General features: G+C 43.7%; 2 protein-coding genes across 2 annotated transcripts in view; one reads left to right on the forward strand and one right to left on the reverse strand.

The window, feature by feature from the left end:
* The window catches only part of klhl29 (kelch like family member 29), a 152,416-nt gene extending 145,112 nt beyond the window's left edge, over positions 1-7,304 (forward strand). The window contains exons 11-12 of the mRNA XM_083642792.1: positions 1,047-1,191; positions 5,805-7,304. Of these exons, the coding sequence (XP_083498918.1) occupies positions 1,047-1,191; positions 5,805-5,988 (329 nt within the window). The 3' untranslated portion in view covers positions 5,989-7,304. The remainder of the gene's footprint in view (positions 1-1,046; positions 1,192-5,804) is intronic.
* A 15,228-nt stretch (positions 7,305-22,532) lies between these two features.
* Positions 22,533-25,268, reverse strand: part of atad2b (ATPase family AAA domain containing 2B) — a gene marked incomplete at its 5' end in the record, with an annotated part of 100,574 nt that continues 97,838 nt past the window's right edge. Inside the window, one exon of the mRNA XM_083643719.1 lies at positions 22,533-22,918. Coding sequence (XP_083499845.1) covers positions 22,877-22,918 — 42 coding nt within the window. The 3' untranslated portion in view covers positions 22,533-22,876. The remainder of the gene's footprint in view (positions 22,919-25,268) is intronic.

A 25,268-nucleotide genomic window follows, 5' to 3' on the forward strand; every position in this document is an offset into this window, starting at 1 on the left:
ACACGAGGAGGGCCATTCAGTGGCAGCATGTCTCTCAAGGACAGAAATGGACGTTGACGGCTGAGATCATTGCAGTGGGGACATTAATTAATTTGAGTGTTTCCACCTAAGATTTGTGTGCGAGAGAGAACGACTGACTGTCGAGTGTTGCAATAATATATGAGCCGTTAGAGGTGAGAAGTGTGAGAACAGTTTGCACGTCTCTTCCCAAAGTCATTTAGAGGCTGTAAATCAGTGCCTGTTGTCACAACACGTTATGAGGCAAAGTGCAGTTATGAACATGTTAATGAAACACATCAGACTCCTCTCTGCACTTATATGATATGAGAGCAGGGTTTAGGGTTCATTACAAAGATGTCAGGCTTTACTTGTTTCATCCCCTCTGTGGTCCCCAGCTTTGCTCTGTAGCTGCAGGTTTCCTCCAGCCTCGTTCAGCACCAAGCACCGTTTCATTTGGTTTCCTGATCATCTCTAATTCCAGCGCCGTGCTGCTTCACTGCCTCTGTTTCCCTCCTGTCTTCTTCTGTATCCGATTGAATTATACCGTATGCACAGTATTCAATATCACAACTCTTCGCTCATGCATTTCCAATACCATGCGCAAGTCCCCTTTTTTATTTATTTATTTTTATTTATTTCTACTTTGCCAGTCTACAGAAGTGCCAGAGGGTCTAATCCAATTGTGAATTGTTGGGACTTAGGTAACTCTTTTATATTGCCGCCGAGCCCAAACATATTTCGGAGCACAAGCGAATAAAGCCGCGGTGATTTATGAACTTGTCTTTTTTTCCGCCGGTTTGCCGGCATTCACTGTAGATCCTCCATCCTCCACAGCAACAAGCCACGCGTGGAGAAGGAGGGCACATCTATAAAGTGATGAGGAGAACGGAGATGATGATTTTTGCATGTTCCTCGGGGAGCCGAGGAAAACATTGAAAAACAAAATGATGCTATTATGCTGAATGGAAATTTCTGCTGTGAGTGAGAATGACATCCATTCTGTTTGTCTCTCTCCCTCTCTTTGTCTCTCTGTCTCTTTCATTTAGATAACAAATACGCCCCTGCAGTCAGTCTAAACGGGTTGATCTTCATCCTGGGAGGAGCCTACGCCCGAGCCACCACCATCTACGACCCAGACAAAGGAAACATCAAGGCCGGGCCCAACATGAATCACTCCCGGCAGTTCTGCAGGTAAGCCGTGGACGTGTTGTTAGAGGGAAGCCAGTCTTCAGCAGATCGGGCGCTGATAACAGCACTACGAATAGCTGCAAAAGCCAGTGTAGAAATTGCTTGGCTGTATACATTGTCGACATATTCACATAGATTCTTCACCTGTCGACGGAAAATAGATTGAACCCCCCCCCCTCCCCCCACCTAGAACTTTAACAATCCATTCCATCCAGTGGGCTAGCTCCGTTTGTGAAGCCAATGCGGAAGTAGTCTCACGTAGTCAGACCCACCGTCGACGTCATCAAGCTTCCAGATATCATCTACGGCTGGCACTGTGAGACTAATGCGGAAGTAACTAAAACCTGCACTCTTTCGAATGGCCTTGGGGAGAGAGAGGAGAGGCTGAGGGAGAGAGAGAGGGAGACATTGCACACACGCTAATAGGGCAGGTGAGGCCACGCAGCAGCCGAGCTGCAGGGTGGTCGAGCCTAGGAATCTAGCACAAGATGCCTAGTTTTGTAAAAAAAATATATATATATTATGGCCCCATTTCGAGTAAAATAGACGATTGAAAAGAATGTTTTGGGGCGTAATTGACAGGTCACATGTCCATTGATGGCGCAGCCCGCCGATCACGGACCAATAGCAGGCCGCGCTACGGCTCTTCTGCTCCAAACTCACGTCACTTCTGCTCCAAATAACCAAGATGGCCACGGTGAAAATGGCGACCTCGAGGCTTCAAAACGCCAGAGTCCAAAAACCAATGGGTGACATCACGCTAACTAAGTGCATCTATTGATACGGTCTCTGATTCAGTTGCTGCAGGTTGACAATGTTTCAACATGTTGTGGTTTGGATGAGGCTTTTAAAATGGCTGCCCTGGTAGAAAAACATGACTGTCTAATTCATGAGCTCGCTGTTGAATTTGCTTGATCAGTAATGCAGCCATCTTTCATGCCGGGAGGCACGGAGCACATGGCTGAGAGTCTCCGCTTGATTTAATCAACACTCTTTCAAAGCATATAATCACCTTATTTATATTATTATTATATTATGATATAATCACCTTATTTTACCTTGGCTTCTTAACAGTGGCATATGAGTCACAGCCACTGCTGCTGCGCGTCGGACAGTTCTCGCCTCCACGTCGTCCATGAATGTGTGATAACGGACACCTCGTCAGGCATTAACCCTTAGGCGGTGGCCACACTGGTCCATCATTATTAAACGGATGTATGTCCCTTGCGTAGTTTTTGAGATGACCTGGGGAAGTGCAGCACGTGGTACTCTGTAGTCAGGAGGACGTCGTGGGCAGAGAGCTAGAACATAAACATAGCTGTTAGCCTTAGCTGTGAGCTAACGGTCAACCAGTTCGAGTTATACTCTTTCCATAAAGCCCGCCAGATTTGATATCTCTTGGCTAGTTGTTGATATTTATTATATTATTGTGGCTCCAAAATAACGTTTTTATCGATGCGGGCAATTGTCATGGCGGCGACTTCCGCTCCTCCATTTCCGCTCTGAGAACAGTCCGTCCAACCAATCCGTCCATCCAGAAAAAGTTCAGCCCTCTTGAACTTTCTGTCCATCAAAACGTTTGCAAATTTACTGGAGACGTACGTTTCATCAGTGCTGCACGGACGGACCGACGGACAGCTGTCTTTGAAAATGAATGGAAGTGAACAGAGAAATGAACGCAGACGGACAGACAGCACGGATCAGTGTGGCCACAGCCTTAAGCTTAATTTATACTTATTATAAAGTGTCGCTCAGCACATGGTCGCAGACGAAAAATAAAGTGTCGCTCATGTTGCTGCATTTATGCTTCTCTCCACGGCGCAACGGTCACGTGACGCTAGAGACAGAGAACTAGTGCAGTGCAGACAGGCAAGAGAGGGAATGCTGTCAGTGAACCCACGTCGGAGGCAAGATGTAACTGCAGCCGCATATAACGACACACAACCACACAATCACCTCCTCTCTCTCTGGGAAGTTGGTCACGGTGTTCTTTGTGATTTTCACGAAGTCATACATCAAGGACAGGCTGATAAAAATACCGGGGACACGCTCATTAATTTCATTTCAGCGAAAACTAAAACAAGGAAGTCGCGCGTGCCCGTCTATATAGCCAATCAGACTTGCGCGACATTATGTGACGTAGTCAGCGACACTAGACATTTCACCAGGTAGCAGACACTGCTCGCAGACACTTGAAAGTGTCGACTCAAGTCCTCATTTCTGTCTGCGACCATTTCAAAAGTGTCGGCAGACGAAGCATAAATTGGGCTTTAGGTGTATTCTCAGATATGTGGTCAGAAAAACCAATCCATCAAACCAATTCATTCCAATTCTGTTTGTTGTTGTAGTTTGTTTTGTTTTCCCAAATTCCAATTCCAATTTCTCAGCAGAATGTAATCATGAATTGAACCCGACCCCGGTGTCGGCGCAACAAATTGTGTTCTAAAAAAGCAATCGGAGAAGATGCAGTCAAATGCTACTTGTGTGGGTGTTTCTGGTCAAGCTGCCGAGAGCCCATTCCATCAAATGATGCCCTATCAAACAAGATGGAGTTGCAGGTCGAAAATGGGAAATAAACAAAAACACGGGATGGTGCACTGCCGCCCGACACCAGGCACTGCCGCCCGACACGAGGCACTGCCGCCCGACACGAGGCACTGAGCTGTGGCGCTCGCTGGATAATGAACCCCGGCCGGCGCCCTCTGTGTCGAGCCATCGACTGAGGAGACGCATGCGAGGAGAACATTGGGAGAGCAGTTGTAGACGGTGATCTGATGTACAGAATGTATAACATAAATCACCTTGTCAGAGTTATTGATAAGCTGCTCTCGCACGCGCCAGGCAGCTGTTCTGCTACATTTAACTACGTCTGACACAGAGGGGAACAAACGCAGAGAGAGAAGCTCAAACAAAACACTCAGAGAAATGCTCAGAAACCCCGTTGACCACAGTGGGCGCCCGTGCAGAGCAGAGGAGATGTTGTTATGCTGCAGAGCGTCCAGCCCTCTGTTTCTCTGGAGGAGCAGCTATAGGCGCCCTGTCCATTTAGAATCTGGCAGTGGCGTTTCTCTCCGAGTAGGTTTGAGGCTCTCTGTAATAATCTGCTGGCACCCCCAACAGTGTTGTGAGTTTGTGCAGTCGGGACTGCATGCTGTGTTTGTCGTTTGTTTGTTGTTGTGTGTGTCTCTCGCTGTGTGTGTGTGTGTGTGTGTGTGTGTGTGTGTGTTTGTGTGCACGTGCATCTGTGCGTGGTGGACCTTATGTAAATGGAAATGATTCAAAGCCCATAGGGGTACAAATCCCTAATCAGCTTACAGCCAAAGTTTTAATCTCCACAAACAACAACTCCTGTTTCTGTTTCTCGTATCAAATGAGCACATTTGTACAGATATTAGATTTTGTTCATTACTTTTCTCTCTGCGCTCCCCTCAAGAGGGAATGTCATGTTTTTTCCCCCTGCTTGCTACCTTTTTAAAGTGGCCTTGTTTGAGCATGGCAAGAGACTGCGAGAGTGAGAGTGATGTCAAATCATTTCAAGCGCAGCCCGCCGGCGCGCCAATCAGCTCTGATGTTAATTCTGTCGTGGAGATGTTGTCTTCTGTCTGACTTTGTCGTCTGATCACCAGTGACAATAAGAGCAATAATTCTACCGCCATGAGTCACACGCGACGCCAGGCTGCTGTTCTTCATTTTGGAGCCACATTAGCCGACATTTGCGTTCACCTACTTACCTCCCTGACACGACTAATTACCCGTCATTATTATTCTGTATGTTCATAACAGTCAGTGTGATCGAGGAGCGGGGAAATCACCTTTGACCTTCCTGGCAGAGCCCCTGCATGCTTTTTTAACCCATTGATACCTGATGCAGCATTTGTGTGTGTATCCCCTTAAAGGGATACACACACAAATGAGGGATATACACGCAAATGCTGCATCAGGTATCAATGGGTTAATATGCCATTGTTAGGTTCACAAACCTACACACATGCAAATTAAACAGTAAACTAAAGATAGATGTATGTATATACTGTATATATATATAGATATATAGATATAGATAGGACGGCACGCTTGCCTCACAGCAAGAAGGTCCCGGGTTCGAACCCCGGTCCGTCCCAGGTCCTTTCTGTGTGGAGTTTGCATGTTCTCCCCGTGTTCGTGTGGGTTTTCTCCGGGTGCTCCGGTTTCCTCCCACCATCAAAGACATGTATGTTAGGGTTAATACTCCTGTCACGGCCCCTGACCAAGGCACTGGCAAAAGAACTGGAATTGGTCCCCGGGCGCTGTCCCCGGGCGGCTGTCCACTGCTCCTAGTTCTAGGAAGGTTTCTATTAGACTACAGGATGGGCCAAATGCATGGGAGATATATATATATATATATATATATATATATATATATATGTTTCTTTCATTGTAAACAGGAGATATATCTATATAGATATATATATATATAGATATATATATATATATATATATATATATATATATATATATATATATATATATATATATATCCTGTTTACAATGAAAGAAACTTAATATGATGATTAGACACTTAATTGAATGAGGTCACTGAGTAGGAAAATGGAATGTGTCTTTGTGTTTGCGTGCAGCGCTGTGATCCTGGACGGGAAGATCTACGCCACGGGAGGCATCGTGAGCAGCGAGGGCCCGGCGCTGGGCAACATGGAGACGTTTGACCCGTGCACCAACAGCTGGAGCCTGCTGCAGTCGCTGCCCTGCCCGCTCTTCAGACACGGCTGCGTCGCCATCAAGAAGTACATCCAGAGCGGCTGAGAGCGGCTCCGACCGGATCGCACCGGCCACAACAACGCCAGTCGAGCGAGCTCCGGTTGTGGGACAAATCCGACCGCAACTTTCGGGGGAGAGGAGAGGACTGGGGTGGTGTTGTGGGGGGTGGGTGGTGTGCTGGGTGTCAACAGCAACCTCTGGACTGGATGCCAGCATCCGCCCCGCCCATTACCTGTCCCTGTCCCACCCCCTCCCCTCCCAACGCCCCTGTGCAGAATGTACTCGCGTTGAAACCACTCGGCCATGTCAAGGCGACGGTGCCTAACCTTCAGTACTGTATGTGTCACGGTTGTAGGTCATCCTCTCATCCAACGGGGAAGCGGGCGGGACTCTCTTAGTAAACATTTCTCTCTCCTTTCGACGAAGTCGTCACTTCAGCTCTCGTCTTTTCCAAATCCCAGAGTAAGCTCCCCCCACCTCCTGCGTCCGTCCCCCCCCCCCCTTAATATAGTGTTATTTTTCTGGATTTGTTTTGTCCCTCCCCTGCCCTTCTTGTGTGAATTATGTTGTGTGTGAATCAAGTTTCTCTGTAGTGACATCTACAGGACAGGAGGCAAAGTCTGTCCTGTGGAGGGAGGGAAAGCAGACACACAGACGTACACGCTTTCCGCTTCCCCACTGGAGCTTACAATGTTTTTTTGTTTTTTTTAATGTGTTTTTTTCTTGTTTTTTATCATATCAGGGAGCAAATCTCTTACTAATTGTGGATTTATGTGGTAATAAAAAAAAAAGATTTACAACTCTGCTTAACCGGTTTTGATAATATCATTACCGGCTGAACATTGAAAGAACCATAAAATCTGGGTCAAGTAGTTTTTGTTCCTTTGTAAATCCAGTGTGATTGAGATACCTGGAGGGTGAGCTGGAGTGAGTGGTCTGTTTTGTGTTGTTGTTTTTCCTCCCTTCATCAGTCAGATTTCCCTTGGGTTTGATTCATACTCTCTCGTTCTCTGGGACAAAAGATGGCACTGAACTTAACAGAGAGAGCGAGTTTCTCTTCCGCTGGCATCAGAGACACTTGAGAAGGAGCAGTTCCTCCGGCTAAAGCACAATAACCATCTGTGACGTTCATCATAACCGTTGTCTTTTGTTGTATGTTGGTTCTCTTTATCTTTCATTAGTTCTCCCACATCCTTTGTCTTACACCATGTGTGTCATTGCAGCCCACAAACGATGACGGTGGGTTGGCATTCTGTAAATACAGGAAGGAAATATGTATATTTTAAAACCTGAAGGTGATTCTGTATAAATGTTTTTAGAAAAAACAACTGATAGGTTGGATTAAAAAAAAGTCTGTAAATCTGTACCCAAAGAGGAGAAATTAACAATTGTTATTATTGAAACCTAATACATATACCAGAATATGATCAACTGTCGTGTCTTTTTTTCAATACAAAGTATTGTGACCAAGGTTATAGTCATTGGCGATTATACGTTGGTGCACTGGCTGCACGTGCAACCCCTAGTGGCCAGATGATTATTATTATTATTATTTTTTTTTTTAACCTTTTATTTATACAGGGGGAGTCTCACTGAGAGCAATGCTCTCAGTTTCAGGAGTGCCCTGTTCACATTCACACACACATTCATACCTGGAAGCTGACCAGTACAACCACAGTCTGATCTGTTGGCCACTGAGCAGCTCTACTGGAGCGGTTGGGGTTAAGGGCCTTGCTCAAGGGCACGTCAGTGGTGGTAATGAGGGAGGGGCAAGCTCTGCCTTTTCACTTTCCCCACCCAGATTTATCCTGCCGGTCCCAGGGATTGAACCGACGACCTTCTGGTCACAAGCTCGCTTCTCTAACCGTTGGGCCACCACTGCCACATAAACGATTTAAACCAAATCTAATCGAATATATTATATATATAATGTGTTGTAGATACAGTATCTATATGTCGTTGTATTCAACATTATTCAATGCAATTTCTCGATTCATTGTGTTTCTGAAGAAAATAAATCTGTACTTGACCTCTCAACTCAGCTCACGTGATGCGCGCTGGTCGTGGTACTACATGCTACTACGTGCTTGCATCAGACGTCAGCGACAGCGTGTCAACAACGGAAACATACAGAGACAGAGATATTTAACTAAAAGGGTAAACCAAACTCTCGACCGATTTTTCTCTAAGAAAACTAGGACTGATACAGAGAAACATGACTGCAACAATAACACCATGCCGGTCACCTCAGCAGCAGCCGGCAGCAGCAGCAACATTGTTCTCAGTTCGGACGACGAAGAAGAGGGGGGAAGCGGCTAGTGATAGGTGATAGTGACAACCACGCAGGCTGCGCCTGTCACAATGTGGCAGTTTGAAAGCTCCACCTCTGCTTAGATTGAACTGTCATTTCTCCAGACAGTAGTGTGAGAACAGATCGAGACATCACCTGACTGCAGCTTGGGTAAAGTTGCATCTACTGTAGGTTTCATTCAGCATATTGTGATATGTTGTTGGAGAATGTGTTGTCATATCCTACTATAGCATTCAGTGTCTCCTATACAGTTATCTATTTGTGGAGGTACACCACAATAGATTTTGACTGCCACATATTAATTTCAAGTAGTTGACTGCAAACACCTGCTTTAGGAGCCCACTAGATGGTGCTCTGAGGCCCACCAGTGGGCCACGGTTCAGTGGTTGGGAAACACTATCATGCAGATAGAATAGGCTATATAAGGAGACAATTATGTTTTCATCACTGTAAAGCCACAGCACAGTGAAGAGGATATTCATGTGATGTGTGTAGTTCTTCATATCTACTAGCCTCTTCATTTTGCTCTCAGAGTGCCCCAGATTAATGCATTTTATTTTAAAATGTACAAAATGTCTTTATCCAGGGGGGGCACGCCCCTACCGGAGGAATATTGACTTCTGGGTGGTGCAACCCCTGTTTGGAAGGTCTATAATCGCCTATGGTTATATTAACGATTGTTTGGAATTTTTTATTTTCTTTTATCATCAGTATCCATGCACTAGCAAAAGAACAAGGATAAAATTTTGCTGTCCTTTAATTTTCTGGCTCACGATGTTGCCAAACACAGAAATGCTTAAAATATCTTTATTCCAGTATTGATTTTTATTTAAGATGTATTTGAAAGGGATGGATAGGCTACAGAATACATAAGACACATGTACAAATGACTGAACAATGTCCAAAGCAAATCACAGTTTTTCCAATGCGCTGATTTGAATATTAATTTGATGTGAATATTTTCTGGTTTCTTTACTCCTCAATGACAGTATTGAAAGTGAATATCTTTGGGTTGTGGCCAAAGGACATTTGAGGACATTGTCTTGGGCTTTGAGAAAGACTGAGTGACATTTTTCATCATTTTCTTACATTTTAAAGACCAAACAACTAATCGATTAATCGAGAAAATAATCGTCAGATTAATCACAGGTCTAGCGCACACACACGCATGCACAGACCCCTACAGAGAGCTAGATTAGAGCTAGCTAGCTAGACATGAGTACACGTTTGTTTTACACGTTTGAATTAGTCAGGATTTGGTGAGCCTCTAGAGTCGAGTCATACTTCATAAAGAGAGGGCCTCTTGAAAGAAATTTGATGTCAGAAAGCATCTTATTACGTAATGTACTATCATACACAAGGATCATTACAGAAAATTATACTGTAATGCAGTGCTTCTCAAGCTATCCATTATCCAGGTCCCTTACCGCCCCCCATCAAATAAAATGTAGGCTAATTGTCTTCCCATTCCCGCAAAGGCAGTACTGTATGAAGCTGCGCTACAGAAGGCGAACACAAACACTAGACCAGTGGTTCTCAAATGGGGGTCCGGGGACCCCCAGGGGTCCGTGGCACTTTGCCAGGGGGTCCGCGAAAAGTTTTCAGGAAAATAAAAATAAAAACTTTATTTTTTTTGGCAAAAGCTTCATAGTTCAACGAAAATATTGTATGGTTTAAATCTAAAATGGTTCATGGATTACATTCTAATCTAACAAAACCTATCAATTTAAAAGTCAAACATGTTACCGTGGAAACAATTAAGCTTACCCCAAAATCACAAATCAGAATGAGGGGGTCCCCGGTATATTTTCTATCTTGTAAGCAGTCCTTGGCTGAAAAACATTTGAGAACCTCTGCACTAGACAATGTACCTGGAGGTATAAAACACTATGAGCCACTGCGTCTTTCCGATTTCGAACCCGTTTGTCAGCGCTTTTCAATCTGGACTTGGGATGGTGGTTTTCAAAACAAACCCACATCCTCAAAAGCTTCATGTAGCTGTCAAACTCTATAAGCCACTGGGTCAGAGGTCAGACCAAACATGTTTTCTGAATTTCTGAGTTTTTGAATCTTTACTCAGGATGTTGGCTTGTCCTTTCACAACTCATATTTCAATGCTCAATTTAGATCGCTATTTGTTCCATTTATGATTGTGTGTAACACCACTGACTTTCCGGTGTGCCACCCACACAGGCACGCCCCCCCCCCCCCCAAATTAATGAAAAGCTTGCTACTTTTCCCAATCAAAAATATCCTTTTATTTAATGATATTCCAGAAATGGCTTGATGTAGCTAATTATTATTATTATCTCCGCCAGGAGATCATGTTTTCGGCCACGTCTGTCTGTGCGTCTGTCTGTCTGTCTGTATGTGCGTCTGTCTGTGAGTGTGTTCCTCCTCTCCTCTAGTTTTGCCTTTGCGTATCTCGGATCGACTTCAAACTTTGAGTGTGCTAAGGAGTACGTGACGGAGTGCAGTGACCTGTTTCCGTGCAATTCAGCATAGCGCCACCTACTGGCAACAAAAACATTTTTTATCTCAACAACCGTTCGTCCGATCTACTTCAAATTGCGCTGATGGGAACTCAACACAGTGTAGTGCAAAATGTTGTGCAATTTGGCACAGCGCCACCTACTGGCAACACAAAAAGTGGTTTATCTTGAGAACCTTTCTCCTGTGTTAGAGGGTACACACAGGAGAATACTGTCACAGAGGACTAAGAGATGATTTACCATCTAAGGTAAATGGATGGGCAACTTTGATGATAGAGAGGGCCACAAAAAAAGTCCTCGCTACCAGATTTTGCTGAGGGCTGAACGGCGCTAGCGTGAAAAAATTGGGGCATTTGAAGCCAGGTTTAGAGGAATAACTCATTTTAAATTAACAGTTGTGATGTCATTATTCAGTCTTAACCACCAATATTTGATCCTTTTCTCACTCACTCCTATGTCACCACACTCTCCCTGCAGGGCTTGAAATTAACTTTTTTCACCACCTGCCAATATGGCTGCTAGATTTTAAAGTTACCAGCCAATTAGAATTTCCACTATCCAAAATGTTTTTCTTGAAATAAACCAGAATATGAGTGGGTTAATTTAAGCATAAGTATCAGTAAGTGGCTGGGATTCTCAAAGCCTGTGTTGAGGGTCACACAAACATGCACTCTTGAAGCTAAATAAATCCAAAACCAACAAGTTAATTATTTAAATTTCTACCTCAATGTAGAACAGCCATTTCTTACACATGAGATTACTTTTGGCCTTTTAGTCATAAAGATTATTGAAAGATATTCCATATTCCAGACTGAAATGCTATAACAGAAGAATATTGGCCAGAATGACATGAACATTTGGACACTTATTCAGCGGGTATCTTGCATGTTGCGTTCAGGTGCACTGTAAAAAAAAAAAAAAAAAAAATTGCAATTCCATCGCGGGCCACACAGGGGGCCGTATGTTGCCCATGTGTGCTTTATAGTAACGTTCAGTCCTAACTCATTCATAATTAAGCCCATAGTTAATGAACTAATCATGTACAAAACACACACACAGTCACATATTTTATATACTGTATATGTTGTAAGCCTAATTTTTGCCATCACAGCTGCTTTTTACATGTATGGGATAATACAGGCTTAATATACAAGGTGTCCCAAGCTCTGAGTCATTATAAACTCAATTAGCTACAGAAGCTAATGTTCACATTCAGTCCTTGTATATTTCTCTCATGTGTTCATCATTCCTTTCCTCCTCTGTGTGTGTGTGTGATTGAGAAATGAGATGCAGGTGGTGTTCATCCTAATTGGCCTGGTCAGGTGTCAGATTGCTGCTGGCTGATTGGCTGGTGGAGAGTATTTAAGCCACCTGATGCCGTCCTGTCGCCCCTTGCTCTCCTCATTCCCAACGATGATGGCTGCTGTGCTGACTGCTGTGGTCTGTCAGGTAGGAACTGTGTGTAGACCTACTTTAGTAGTTCTGCAGAACTTAAGATGTGTCTTTATCTTGGTAGACCTGTGCAGTCTAAACTGTAAATAGTTACCTTCCAGATCTACACTTTTGTACACTGTAAATAACACTTACCCAAGTAGCAGAAAGTAGGGGGAGAAGCCCTTTAGTTTTTTGTAACATTTTCTCATGTTTATTTTGTAGGAGCTTATAGGTAAGAGCTGTGTCATTTAATCCATCATTTTCTTTTCTTAGGTAAATTTAAAGTTGGGGATTAGTTTGATTGGTTAGTTGTTTTGGGGCCATGCTGTGCTCTGAAACTAAACCTGCTACTTGTGAACTTGTGATGGTGGTTTGGCTGATCATCCTTGGGAGTGGGAAGAGTGGGGGCACTTTTGTGTTGCGGTCCGGTTCCCCGAGGCCGGTTCCTAACATAATTGGGTGCTCGTCTGCTTTTCTCATTCGTCAGCACGTCGTCTGTGAGTGTGTGTGTATATATATATTTTATGTTTGTCTGGTGGGCAGTCTTTGTGCAGGTGGTAAATGGTGTTAGTCAAGGTGCCTTTGCATGGAGCTGAGGAAGCTCATGGTGGTAAAGCTGGTGGAGATGTTTGTTGGAGGAGGAGCCGGTCAGAGGGGACCAGTAAGACTGAGGAGGGGCGTGACAAGGCAGGGCCATCAGTAGCACCGTTTCTCCTCTTTCTGTGTAGACTGCTACCCTACAAGAGTCTCCGTACATAGACTTGCCTGTCACTCTGACTCCCAAGCCGTCTAAATCAGTGATACAGACGTATTTACAAGTGTCACAGAAACATTTCAAAGCCACATATTGAGAAGAAGGGTTCATAGCTTCTCGACGTCGGGGTTAGAAAGCTCGTCGCTGCTCATAAATGCCTCTTTTCATCTGAAGTCTGTGCTGGTGATATTTTTTTACCGAGCTTTCGGCCAGAGTGGCGCTGTTGAGCGCTCTGATGGCTGGGAGCTCTAACCTGGAAAAAATATCACCAGCACAGACTTCAGATGAAAAGAGGCATTTATGAGCAGCGTCGAGCTTTCTAACCCCGACGTCGAGAAGCGATGAACCCTTCTTCTCAATATGTGGCTTTGAAATGTGTAAATACGTCTGTATCACTGATTTAGACGGCTTGGGAGTCAGAGTGACAGGCAAGTCTATGTACGGAGACGGGACTCTTGTAGGGTAGCACAGTCTACACAGAAAGAGGAGAAACGGTGCTACTGACGGCCCTGCCTTGTCACGCCCCTCCTCAATCTTACTGGTCCCCTGTGACCGGCTCCTCCTCCAACAAACCTCTCTCTCCACCAGCTTTACCACCATGAGCTTCCTCAGCTCCATGCACACCATTTACCACCTGCACAAAGACTGCCTACCAGACAAACATATAAAATATATATATATACTCAGACGACGTGCTGACGAACGAGAAAAGCGGACGAGCCCCCAATTATGTTAGGAACCGGCCTCGGGGAACTGGACCGCAACACAAAAGTGCCCCCACTCTTCCCACTCCCAAGGATGATCAGCCAAACACCATCACAACTTCACAAGTTTAGTTTCAGAGCACAGCATGGCCCCAACAACAAACTAATCCCCAACCTTAAACTTACCTAAGAAAAGGATGGATTAAATAAAAGACAGCTCTCACCTATAAGCTCCTACAAAATAAACATGAGAAAATGTTACAAAAAACTAAAGGGCTTCGCCCTCCTACTTTACTTGTGTAAGATGTTAGTGTACAAAAGTGTAGAGCTGGAAGTAGCTATTTACAGTTTAAACTGCACAGGTCCACCAAGATAACACATCTTCAAGTTCTGAAGCATTAACTAGGCCTACACAGTTCCTACTTAACAGAACAAAGAGTATCATAGTTGGGAATTAGGCGTACAATGAGTGGACTCATAGTTCAATCACACACTAAGGAATGATGTGAACACATATCATAGATATGGTTTAATTCTGTAGCAAATTGAGTTTTGAATAATAGCCCCAAACATTTTATTTCACCAACTTCCTGTTTCTGCATTGTTGAATGGGGATGCCATCCCTTGCTGTCACTGCCAAGGATGATGGCTGTTCTGTGAGGTAGGAACTGTGTGTAGGCCAACTTTAGTAGTTCTTTAGAACTTGAAGATCTGTCCTTGTCTAGGTAGACTTGTGCAGTCTAAAATGTAAATAGCTACCTTCCAGATCTATACTTTTTTACACTAAATAACTCTTACCCAAGTAGGAGGGAGAAGCCCTTTAGTTTTGTAACATTTTCTCATGTTTATTTTGTAGGAGCTTATAGGTGAGAGCTGTGTTTATTTTTTTTTAATCCATCCTTTCTTAGGTAAGTTTAAGGTTGGCGATTAGTTTGATTTGTTGATGTTGGGGCCATGCTGTGCTCTGAAACTAAACCTGCTACTTGTGAACTTGTGATGGTGGTAGGTTGGGAGTGGGAAGAGTGGGGGCACTTTTGTGTTGCCGTCCCCTTCCCCGAGGCCGGTTCCTAACATAATAGGGGGTCGCCCGCTTTTCTCGATAGTCAGCACGTCATCTGAGTGTGTATGTATATATATATATATATATATATATATATATATATATATATATATATATATATATATATATATATATATATATATATTTGGCTGGTGGGCAGTCTTTGTGCAGGTGGTAAATGGTGTTAGTCAAGGTGCCTTTACATGGAGCTGAGGAAGCTCATGGTGGTAAAGCTGGTGGAGATGTTTGTTGGAGGAGGAGCCGGTCAGAGGGGACCAGTAAGACTGAGGAGGGGCGTGACAAGGCAGGGCCGTCAGTAGCACCGTTTCTCCTCTTTCTGTGTAGACTATGCTACCCTACAAGAGTCCCGTCTCCGTACATAGACTTGCCTGTGACTCTGACTCCCAAGCCGTCTAAATCAGTGATACAGACGTATGTACAAGTGTCACAGAAACATTTCAAAGCCACATATTGAGAAGAGTTCATAGCTTCTCGACGTCTGGGTTAGAAAGCTTGACGCTGCTCATAAATGCCTCTTTTCATCTGAAGTCTGTGCTGGTGATATTTTTTCAGCCGTCACAGCGCCACTCTGGCCAAAGGCTCGGTAAAAAATATCACCAGCGCAGACTTCAGATGAAAAGAGGCATTTATGAGCAGCGTCGAGCTTTATAACCCCGACGTCGAGAAGCTATGAACCCTTCTCAATATGTGGCTTTGAAATGTTTCTGTGACACTTGTAAATACGTCTGTATCGCTGATTTAGACGGCTTGGGAGTCAGAGTGACAGGCAAGTCTATGTACGGAGACTCTTGTAGGGTAGCATAGTCCACACAGAAAGAGGAGAAACGGTGCTACTGACAGCCCTGCCTTGTCACGCCCCTCCTCAGTCTTACTGGTCCCCTCTGACCGGCTCCTCCAACAAACATCTCCACCAGCTTTACCACCATGAGCTTCCTCAGCTCCATGCAAAGGCACCTTGACGAACACCATTTACCACCTGCACAAAGACTGCCCACCAGACAAACATAAAATATATATATATATATACACACACACTCACAGACGACGTGCTGACGAATGAGAAAAGCAGACGAGCACCCAATTATGTTAGGAACTGGCCTCGGGGAACCGGACCGCAACACAAAAGTGCCCCCACTCTTCCCACTCCCAAGGATGATCAGCCAAACCACCATCACAAGTTCACAAGTAGCAGGTTTAGTTTCAGAGCACAGCATGGCCCCAACACAACTAACCAATTAAACTAATCCCCAAACCTAAATTTACCTAAGAAAAGAAAATGATGGATTAAATAAGAGACACAGCTCTTACCTATAAGCTCCTACAAAATAAACATGAGAAAATGTTACAAAAAACTAAAGGGCTTCTCCCCCTACTTTCTGCTACTTGGGTAAGTGTTATTTACAGTGTACAAAAGTGTAGATCTGGAAGGTAACTATTTACAGTTTAGACTGCACAGGTCTACCAAGATAAAGACACATCTTAAGTTCTGCAGAACTACTAAAGTAGGTCTACACACAGTTCCTACCTGACAGACCACAGCAGTCAGCACAGCAGCCATCATCGTTGGGAATGAGGAGAGCAAGGGGCGACAGGACGGCATCAGGTGGCTTAAATGCTCTCCACCAGCCAATCAGCCAGCAGCAATCTGACACCTGACCAGGCCAATTAGGATGAACACCACCTGCATCTCATTTCTCAATCACACACAGAGGAGGAAAGGAATGATGAACACATGAGAGAAATATACAAGGACTGAATGTGAACATTAGCTTCTGTAGCTAATTGAGTTTATAATGACTCAGAGCTTGGGACACCTTGTATATTAAGCCTGTATTATCCCATACATGTAAAAAGCAGCTGTGATGGCAAAAATTAGGCTTACAACATATACAGTATATAAAATATGTGACTGTGTGTGTGTTTTGTACATGATTAGTTCATTAACTATGGGCTTAATTATGAATGAGTTAGGACTGAACGTTACTATAAAGCACACATGGGCAACATACGGCCCCCTGTGTGGCCCGCGATGGAATTGCAATTTTTTTTTTTTTTTTTTTACAGTGCACCTGAACGCAACATGCAAGGTACCCGCTGAATAAGTGTCCAAATGTTCATGTCATTCTGGCCAATATTCTTCTGTTATAGCATTTCAGTCTGGAATATGGAATATCTTTCAATAATCTTTATGACTAAAAGGCCAAAAGTAATCTCATGTGTAAGAAATGGCTGTTCTACATTGAGGTAGAAATTTAAATAATTAACTTGTTGGTTTTGGATTTATTTAGCTTCAAGAGTGCATGTTTGTGTGACCCTCAACACAGGCTTTGAGAATCCCAGCCACTTACTGATACTTATGCTTAAATTAACCCACTCATATTCTGGTTTATTTCAAGAAAAACATTTTGGATAGTGGAAATTCTAATTGGCTGGTAACTTTAAAATCTAGCAGCCATATTGGCAGGTGGTGAAAAAAGTTAATTTCAAGCCCTGCAGGGAGAGTGTGGTGACATAGGAGTGAGTGAGAAAAGGATCAAATATTGGTGGTTAAGACTGAATAATGACATCACAACTGTTAATTTAAAATGAGTTATTCCTCTAAACCTGGCTTCAAATGCCCCAATTTTTTCACGCTAGCGCCGTTCAGCCCTCAGCAAAATCTGGTAGCGAGGACTTTTTTTGTGGCCCTCTCTATCATCAAAGTTGCCCATCCCTGGGTTACGGCATGACAATATTTGTTCGGCCCCCGGCAACAATCTGGATTTCTCATGTGGTCCCCCATGAAAAATAGTTGCCCACCCCTGGTCTATGGGTCAGCTTGGGGGAAAACGCGGTCCTGGCGGAGATCTGCACTCCACCGAGTGCACTTTTCTAGTTCATCTAATTGGTGTGGTGTAAACTGGCAGGTTTTTAGAATGTTGCAGACCACATTTGCAAGTAGTTGGAAGTGACTTGACACTCGTTCACTGGAAACTCGTCTCATCTGAGACGCCCCCCCCCCCCTTTTTTCTGTTGGCATATTCTGTCATTTAGGTTCCATTGGACACAATGTCAAGACAATTAAAGTAATTAACCGTTAAGCAGGATTTCAGCCTCTGGGACAGTCATGATCAAAATGCAAAATATACTGTTTTCAGCTGGTGTGCCATTTACATTGCCTGCCGTTCACAGCTGATCCGATAAATACCCGTCTTGTTTGCAGGTCCATCTAATAGTGTGTCACTGATGCCTTTGTGACTTGGCCAATCTAAAAGGGGCGGGACAGGTGTGTGATCAGGAGGTAGAGCAGGTACCGTAATGCTTTCTGGAATAACTCATTGTTTGAATTCAACACTAACTTTAAACTGCAGCTGTGGATTTCCAATCTATAGTCTCCATTAATAACAGAAACAAAAAAAACACTAAGCAAAATAACAATTTGCACCTTTATTCAAGTATATCACAGCAGTTTATTTCAGAAATACAGTAAATGTTTCATTTCAAATATAACTTACACTAAAGTAACATTTAAATGTGAACATGTGTGTTAAATACAGAAATATGACAAAGCTATGAAAACGGTAAACTAAATTAATTTGTCAAAAGAAGAAAAAAAAGTAACGAAGAATAAAAACCAAACCCATTCTTTCTGCATACTGGACTAAATAGTCTCAATTACCAGACAAAAACTGGTTGTTAGTCCAAACTGGCTACAATTAATAAGCAATAAGAAAGGAAGATCACAATGTATGACATTTCACTACCTCATATCTTTAATTTCCAAATTTACTCTAAAGCCATAAAAAATAACTCTTTTGGCAGAAAGTGGACAAAGTAAACATGAAAAAAGGACAAACTTAATCCGGTCCGGTTTCTCTTCATGGGATGTACTAACTATGCTTTCTTTGATGTGAATTCGGTCCAGCTAATGTTATAGTCTTCCAGTATGCCACAGTCTATGACGAAGAAAACATCAGCACAATGAAATAAATAGAAAAGTTGAAAGGGCATGTGTCGTGTGTTGAACCTGAGAGACCTGTAAGTGTAAACCCTTTATTCCCCTCGCATGCCAAACAAACCTGCTACACAAACGCTACGCAGTTCAGCAAAATTGTCCAACGGAAGTGTAACGCTTCCCAACTTGTTTAATTTCAAATGTACAAAAAGACAATTTACTGAATATTAGGTGTAAAACATGTTTAATAATATTAATAAATAATAATATGAGAGATGAAAATCTGCAAACAATTGGATTTGAAAAAGGCAATGATGGATGTGTAGAGGCAGAAAAACGCTGCTCTCGATAGCTTGAACAAAGGTATGAAATAAGAGCATTTGTCGGACTTCTACTCTGCGACAAAAGTAGAGAAAACCGTAAGAAAACCTTTAAGGAAAGCATAAAATACACAGTCCATGAAATTTCCTTTTAAACTTATGCAATGATTTTCATCTGGCTCAAACGCAAACATACAGAACAATCAGGGGGTGGGGGGGGGCAACTCCTCTTGGATTACTGCAGCAGCCGTGGTTGCACTGGTGACTAGTACCTTAGCTGGTACAGTAGGTGTTGCAACAGTATTTTTGGGGTGTGGTGGGGAAATACTGTTTTTGTACCCAGTAAACTCTTTTCGCATTTAAAATAATGAAGCTGAGGTAGCGTTGGTTTCTCTCTGCAGTCGTCCAAGTGCCAACCTGTCATTGCCAGCTTGCATATGGTCTTCGCTGTAGTTGTCAGACACCACCCAGAATCCAAGAGAAGGCAGAGGTGAGTTGGAGTTGATGATGTCACTGACTTCTTGGTATCCGAGCTCGAGGTGAGGAAGGTTTTTGAGAATGTGAACTGTCCAAAAGGCAGCAGGGCCTGATGGCATACCGTCCCCGAGCCTTTGGTCTTGTGACGAAGAAATTCCAATGCATTTGAATATAAATGTGAATGTGAATGGCGAATAAGCTTGAGTGGCGAGAGTTGCACCGAGAGCACAAGAGTGCTGGGAGAGAGGAGCGCCTTCTCCAGCCGACATCTGGTCAAAATATGGCCTCTTTCACAATCGTGAAAATGATATAAAATTTTTCAAAAGCCTCAGTAAATACCTCGACTTAGTGCAGCCAGAAAAGACGCACTGCATGGGCCACAGACGACAATCCATGCTTCTCTCCATCCAGAACGAAATGAAACAAATAAACTTGAACATACATTTGAAAACAAAACAGAAACAAATCAATGTACGGTAATGCTTTTTACACCTTAGCGATGGGCACTGCCTAGAATGGCCTTGTTCATTATCGGATTCACCACCCATGCAAAAAAAAACCCGATCCTAACATCAACTCAAACAAAGCAAGCATTTCATAAAAAAAAGTGTAAAAAATAATTATCAAACGCATACACAATATAATACATAGGTCATATGAGCATCTAACAGTTTTCTTAGCTGAAAGAGAATCCCTGTGAACAGGCACCATTGCGTCAAGAGCTCAGCACCTTTGAGGGTGTGGGTAAGACTTGGCACGATAAATCATTTGACTTGTATCATTACATTTTACATCATTTATGAAAGCAATCTGTGTGTCAGAGAGCCTTACCTCCCCCAACAGGTTTGGGGTGTAAACAGGGCAAAAATAAATTTGAACATAATTAACAATTTTCAAGCACGTGAGATATACTCCATTCGTCTGAGCAGTTATATCCAGCACTCGTGAAGATTTGCTTGTATTATTTTATACTTTGCCAGGTATTCAAATGATTTTTGGCCCAGTCTAGGTAGGAGTTACAACAAAATAACCAGGTCTAGGACTAGATATGCATGAAGTGACCTGATGATGTGGATGTTTCCTTTTCGTTTTCACTTTAAAGCAGCTACGGGGAACTTTCACTTGGGTTAGGTCAGGGGTTCCCAACCTTTTTTGGCTCGTGACCCGATTTTGACGTCACAATAATCTAGCGACCCGAGACATTCAAATTCCGGTACACCATCGATAATATCATCAGTGACATTGTCAGTGATGTCACATGTATCTTCGTTTTCCCCTCAGAATTCTGACTTTAATCTCAAAATTCTGACTATCTTCAGAATTCCGCCTTTATTCTCAGAATCCTGATTTTAATCTGTTATAATCTTCATTCAAAAAAAGTCACTATCTGATAGTGAGCCCATTTTACTGTCAAAATGAATTCACTGTTTGGATCTCACCTGTAATTACCACTCATCGCCATAGGTGTCACCCAAGAGAACAAAACTGAAATCTTACAGATTATCACTTTCACTTTAAACTCGGAACTAAAACAAACAAACAAAATGCAAGTGACCCTAATCATCTTCGCTAGTTTTAAATTGTGTGTGGTGTCATTTTATTTTAACTTTTTTCCCCAGGCGACCCTATTTGAATTTCAGGCGACCCCACTTAGCGTCGCGACCCTAAGGTTGGGAACCACTGGGTTAGGGTTAGTGTTTATTGTAGCGGTGCCTGTGCTGTCTGGCCAGGCAGGGCTTCTCCGGGTCAGCGCCCCTCCCCCGCCGGTTCATTTACTGCATAAGTTAAGGTCACCGCTTCATCCGCTGCTCAGAACAAAAATGACAACCAGTTTCACACGGACGTGACACGTGACGACGCGCTGCAGCACACGGGCATTTGGAATAACAATATAGAAATCGCCAATCTCCTCGCCAATGGTCTCATTTGCCCCATGTAAGTAAGATGTGAGGTATCAGCGTTACATTTAGACAGTTTCAAAAAGCAGTTGAGAGCTCCTCGTATAGCTGCTTTAAGGTCACTCTGACCTCAGTGGTTAGGGGGCCCACTCCAACTGGGAGCCAAGCTTGTCACGAGCCTGCTCATTGTCACAACGTGGATCACAAGGAGTCCCTCGAAATCAAAAACCTGCTAAACACATCAGAGTTGAATCATGAGCTTTAAAATAAGGCACACGCTAGGCAGTGCAAACGACAAGACACCTTCCAATTTGTACCGCTTCCAGTTCCTCAGCCGGGGTGTCAATAAGAGGAATCAACTAGGGCACAGCTTGAGTGGGTGAGAGAACATGTGAGGCGGTTAATGTAGTGAAGACACCACCACGAGTTTTGCACATCACAATCTGGTTAAGACTGAGTGCCAGAGATGGTCCGCGAGCCAATGTTTTGAGCGGGGTTTTGCAGCCGACATTGACGCAGGAAAGTCCCGAAAAACAAACATCGGGTGGCTACCTGCCAATTTTCCAGACTTGATGACTGCCGGTAACGAAGAGGAGGATCTAATCAGTTCTAGTCTTGCTGTGCTAACCCCATCGAGTTTGTGTTCACACTAAAACCTCTTTGTAAACTAGAGTTGTGGGTGAGGAAGGATCCTTGATCCTTCTTGGGCTCAGATGTTGAACTCTAGTCGCTAGGATGGTAGGGAAAGATGAGCCATATGATAGCATGGTGATAACTGGCATGATAACATTGCACTGGAGGGAGAAAGATGGGCTCAGCAATGTAGCTTTAGTGATTCAGAACATTGTCCTCCTCTCCTAGGGGCACACTGCGTTCACACTTTCTGCTGGTGAGGATCTGTGCGAGCATCTGTGTCACTTGTGCGCATCGGTGTGTGTTTCGTACGAATGCATGCAGACACAAGTGGGGGAGGGGGTGTGACTGTGTGTGTGTGTGTGTCTGTGTGCACGGCCTGCTCCTAAGGGAGGCGGCCAAGTTTGCGATATGACATCACCCTCTGACATCACGTCTGTTGGTTTGCTAGTCGTTCCGAGTAAAGAAGTCATCCAAAGAGCAGCATGGATAAAAGTTAGGATAGCACCCGAGTAGCACCAGGGTGGCCCGTCACCATTGGTGTGTGTGTGTGTAAGTGTGTATGTATGCGTGTGACTGACACACCACCTCCAGGAGTTTGGTTGTGTAGAATGGGTCTGGAGCTGGCCAGGTTCCTGAGACGATAGCACCATAGAATGTCTCTTCCTCAACTTCCCACCTTCTCTTCTGTCCCAGCAAGAGGGCGCTGGATTTGCTGTGTGTGTGTGTGTGTGTGTGTGTGTGTGTGTGTGTGTGTGTGTGTGTGTAAGGGCTGGACTCAAAAGCTCGTCCGCTCGCTCTCTCTCTCTCTCTCTTTCTCTCGGTCTCTTGTGTGTGTGTGTCTTTGTGGTCCCAGGCTGTTCAGGATCTACCTGCTAGGCCTTCTTTCTGCATCTCACAGGAATGTATTGAAATGCTGGATCCTCTCCTCCATCTCCTGCGTCACAGAGAAGAGGCACACAAAATACATAGTTTGAATCAATATGCGTAATAGGAATGTGTGTATACTGTATATATATGTATATATAGATATATATATATATATATATATATATATATATATATATATATCTGTGTGCATCTGTGCACCACTATTTCAATATGACTTGAATTTTTCCCACAGCAACGACAGCCTTCACCATGATAAATGATGTGAAATGAAGCTGTGCTGTGGTGGAATGAAGCGGGCGATGAAAACAGCAGAGTCTGACACTGACTGAATCTGAACACAGCCGGAGGAAGAGAGATGGATGTTAGCCTGCGATAGAGCATGAATAATGTTTTGAAGATATTACACTGTGTGTGTGTGTGTGTGTGTGTGTGTGTGTGTGTTTTTTCTCTCATTTGAATGGCTGACTCAGTGCAATAGGCATCGCTACCATTCGCTTCAATCTAAAACGAAAGTTTTTAAAATTTACAATACAGTGCATGGCCATATCAAAGTCCTAAAGAGGGGTAAAATAAACTTTTATAATGAGGACCAGTGTGCTGACCATGTTGAAAAAATAACCGCTATTTACATTCTCGATCCTAAAAGCATTTTACAGGCCGAGTGAGGAATACACAAAATGCTGTTCTAGATTGACAGTATCTTAGTAGAGTACTTCTCTAAAGGACAGGAATCTATCTGCACTGAGGCCTAAATGATTTCTGCATAACCGATAGAGAAAATGACACCCTTTCAAAGTGGGACCCAGACGTATAGGATTGACGATACTTCAACGGTTTATTTTAAACATTCCTTGTGGCAGCATGGATTTTGCACATCACAGGCTTTTTGATGGTTTTCAATCTCAAATCATTCCCCCCCCAAAAAAAAACTTGGCTCATACCGATGTATGACTAGATTCAGGGAGCGAGTGTATAGTGTTCTCTGCAACTCAAACTAAAAGTGCATCGTGGTCCACTGATCACTTCGCATTGTGTTCATAATGGAAAACATAGACAATAATACCCTGCAATTTATTCTGAACGGATGGCTAAATTCAAAAAGGACAAAACGGAAAAGGTACCGCCGTGGAAAATGTTTTCCTGCGTGTGATTCTAACTTTCCTTCCAACTCCATTGAGACTATGATGGGTTAAAAAGCACTTACTGTAGCACTCTGACACACTCCACAACACATGCGAGCAAACGAGCTGGAGGAGCCGATGAAGCTGCGAAAGGCAGAACGCAGTTTATTGAAAGGGCAGTCATTTAGAGATGGCTGGTTCCCTAAAAGCTTCAGCTGGTGTCAGGTGCAGCCCACGTCAATACACACGTCTATGCTTTTAACACAAATCTGTTTGCTCGGTCTCACTGCACACCTACACACATACTACTACACACCTACACACATACTACTACACACCTACACACATACTACTACACACCTACACACATACTTACTACAACAAGTCAGCTCAGCTCTTTGCCACCCTGCCTCGTTGTGCGTCTGTGATCGCAATCCCATGTAGCCTGAAGGCCTCTCACCACGTCAGCCCAAACACCACAACAGAGCATCTCACAGGCCCTCCTGGCACCTCTGCTCTCTGACTGTCTGACTCACCCAGAGTCGGGCCTCTAGCACTGTCTCACCCTCTCATTCACTCTGCCATGGCCCTGAACTTTAGGACCTGAAGAACACATAGAAGTAGACGCGCACGATGACTCCTGAAGTCCTGGGTAGCTAAATAGATGTAGGTACAGCAGGCCACACTAACGCAGTGTTAGGTTCCCCCCACTGGGGCCACCAATGCTATAAAATCTAAAATAAAATCTGCAATAAATTCAACTTTAGTAAATCCAGCCTCGGATACTCGTAAACTGTCAGATGTCATCATCTCTAAACGTCAATAAGACAAAAGAAATCATTGTCGACTTTAGGAAGACAGAGAGAAAATCACATTCCCATTTCCATCAACGGGTCATCTGTTGAAATTGGAATACTTTCTGAGACGCCTCAAGAGATGTGGTTCGAATCCCATAGCTCTTGTGAATTTCTATCGCTGCGGCTGCACCATAGTGTTATGTATCACGCTTCGGCAACCTGACTGCCCAGGACTGCAGACTGTTACAAAGGACGTGTGAAGAGAGCAGAGCAGCTAAAATCATATATTGTATTTTGTGATTGTGTGCTGTATATTGTAATACACGGAGTGTATAGCCTATGTGTGATTGTGGAGCCTACGTAGTTTTAGTGTTGTATGCCTTCTTTTTTCTGTTGGTCTCTTGTGATCATGTAACAGGGTGATCCTCCCACGTACCACGTCCTGCCCGTGAAACCCCTCGCTGTCAGGTGAAGAGAA

This window comes from Poromitra crassiceps (genome assembly GCF_964638095.1).
Source record: "Poromitra crassiceps genome assembly, chromosome: 9".
In the NCBI taxonomy this organism is placed as follows: Eukaryota; Metazoa; Chordata; class Actinopteri; order Beryciformes; family Melamphaidae; genus Poromitra; species Poromitra crassiceps.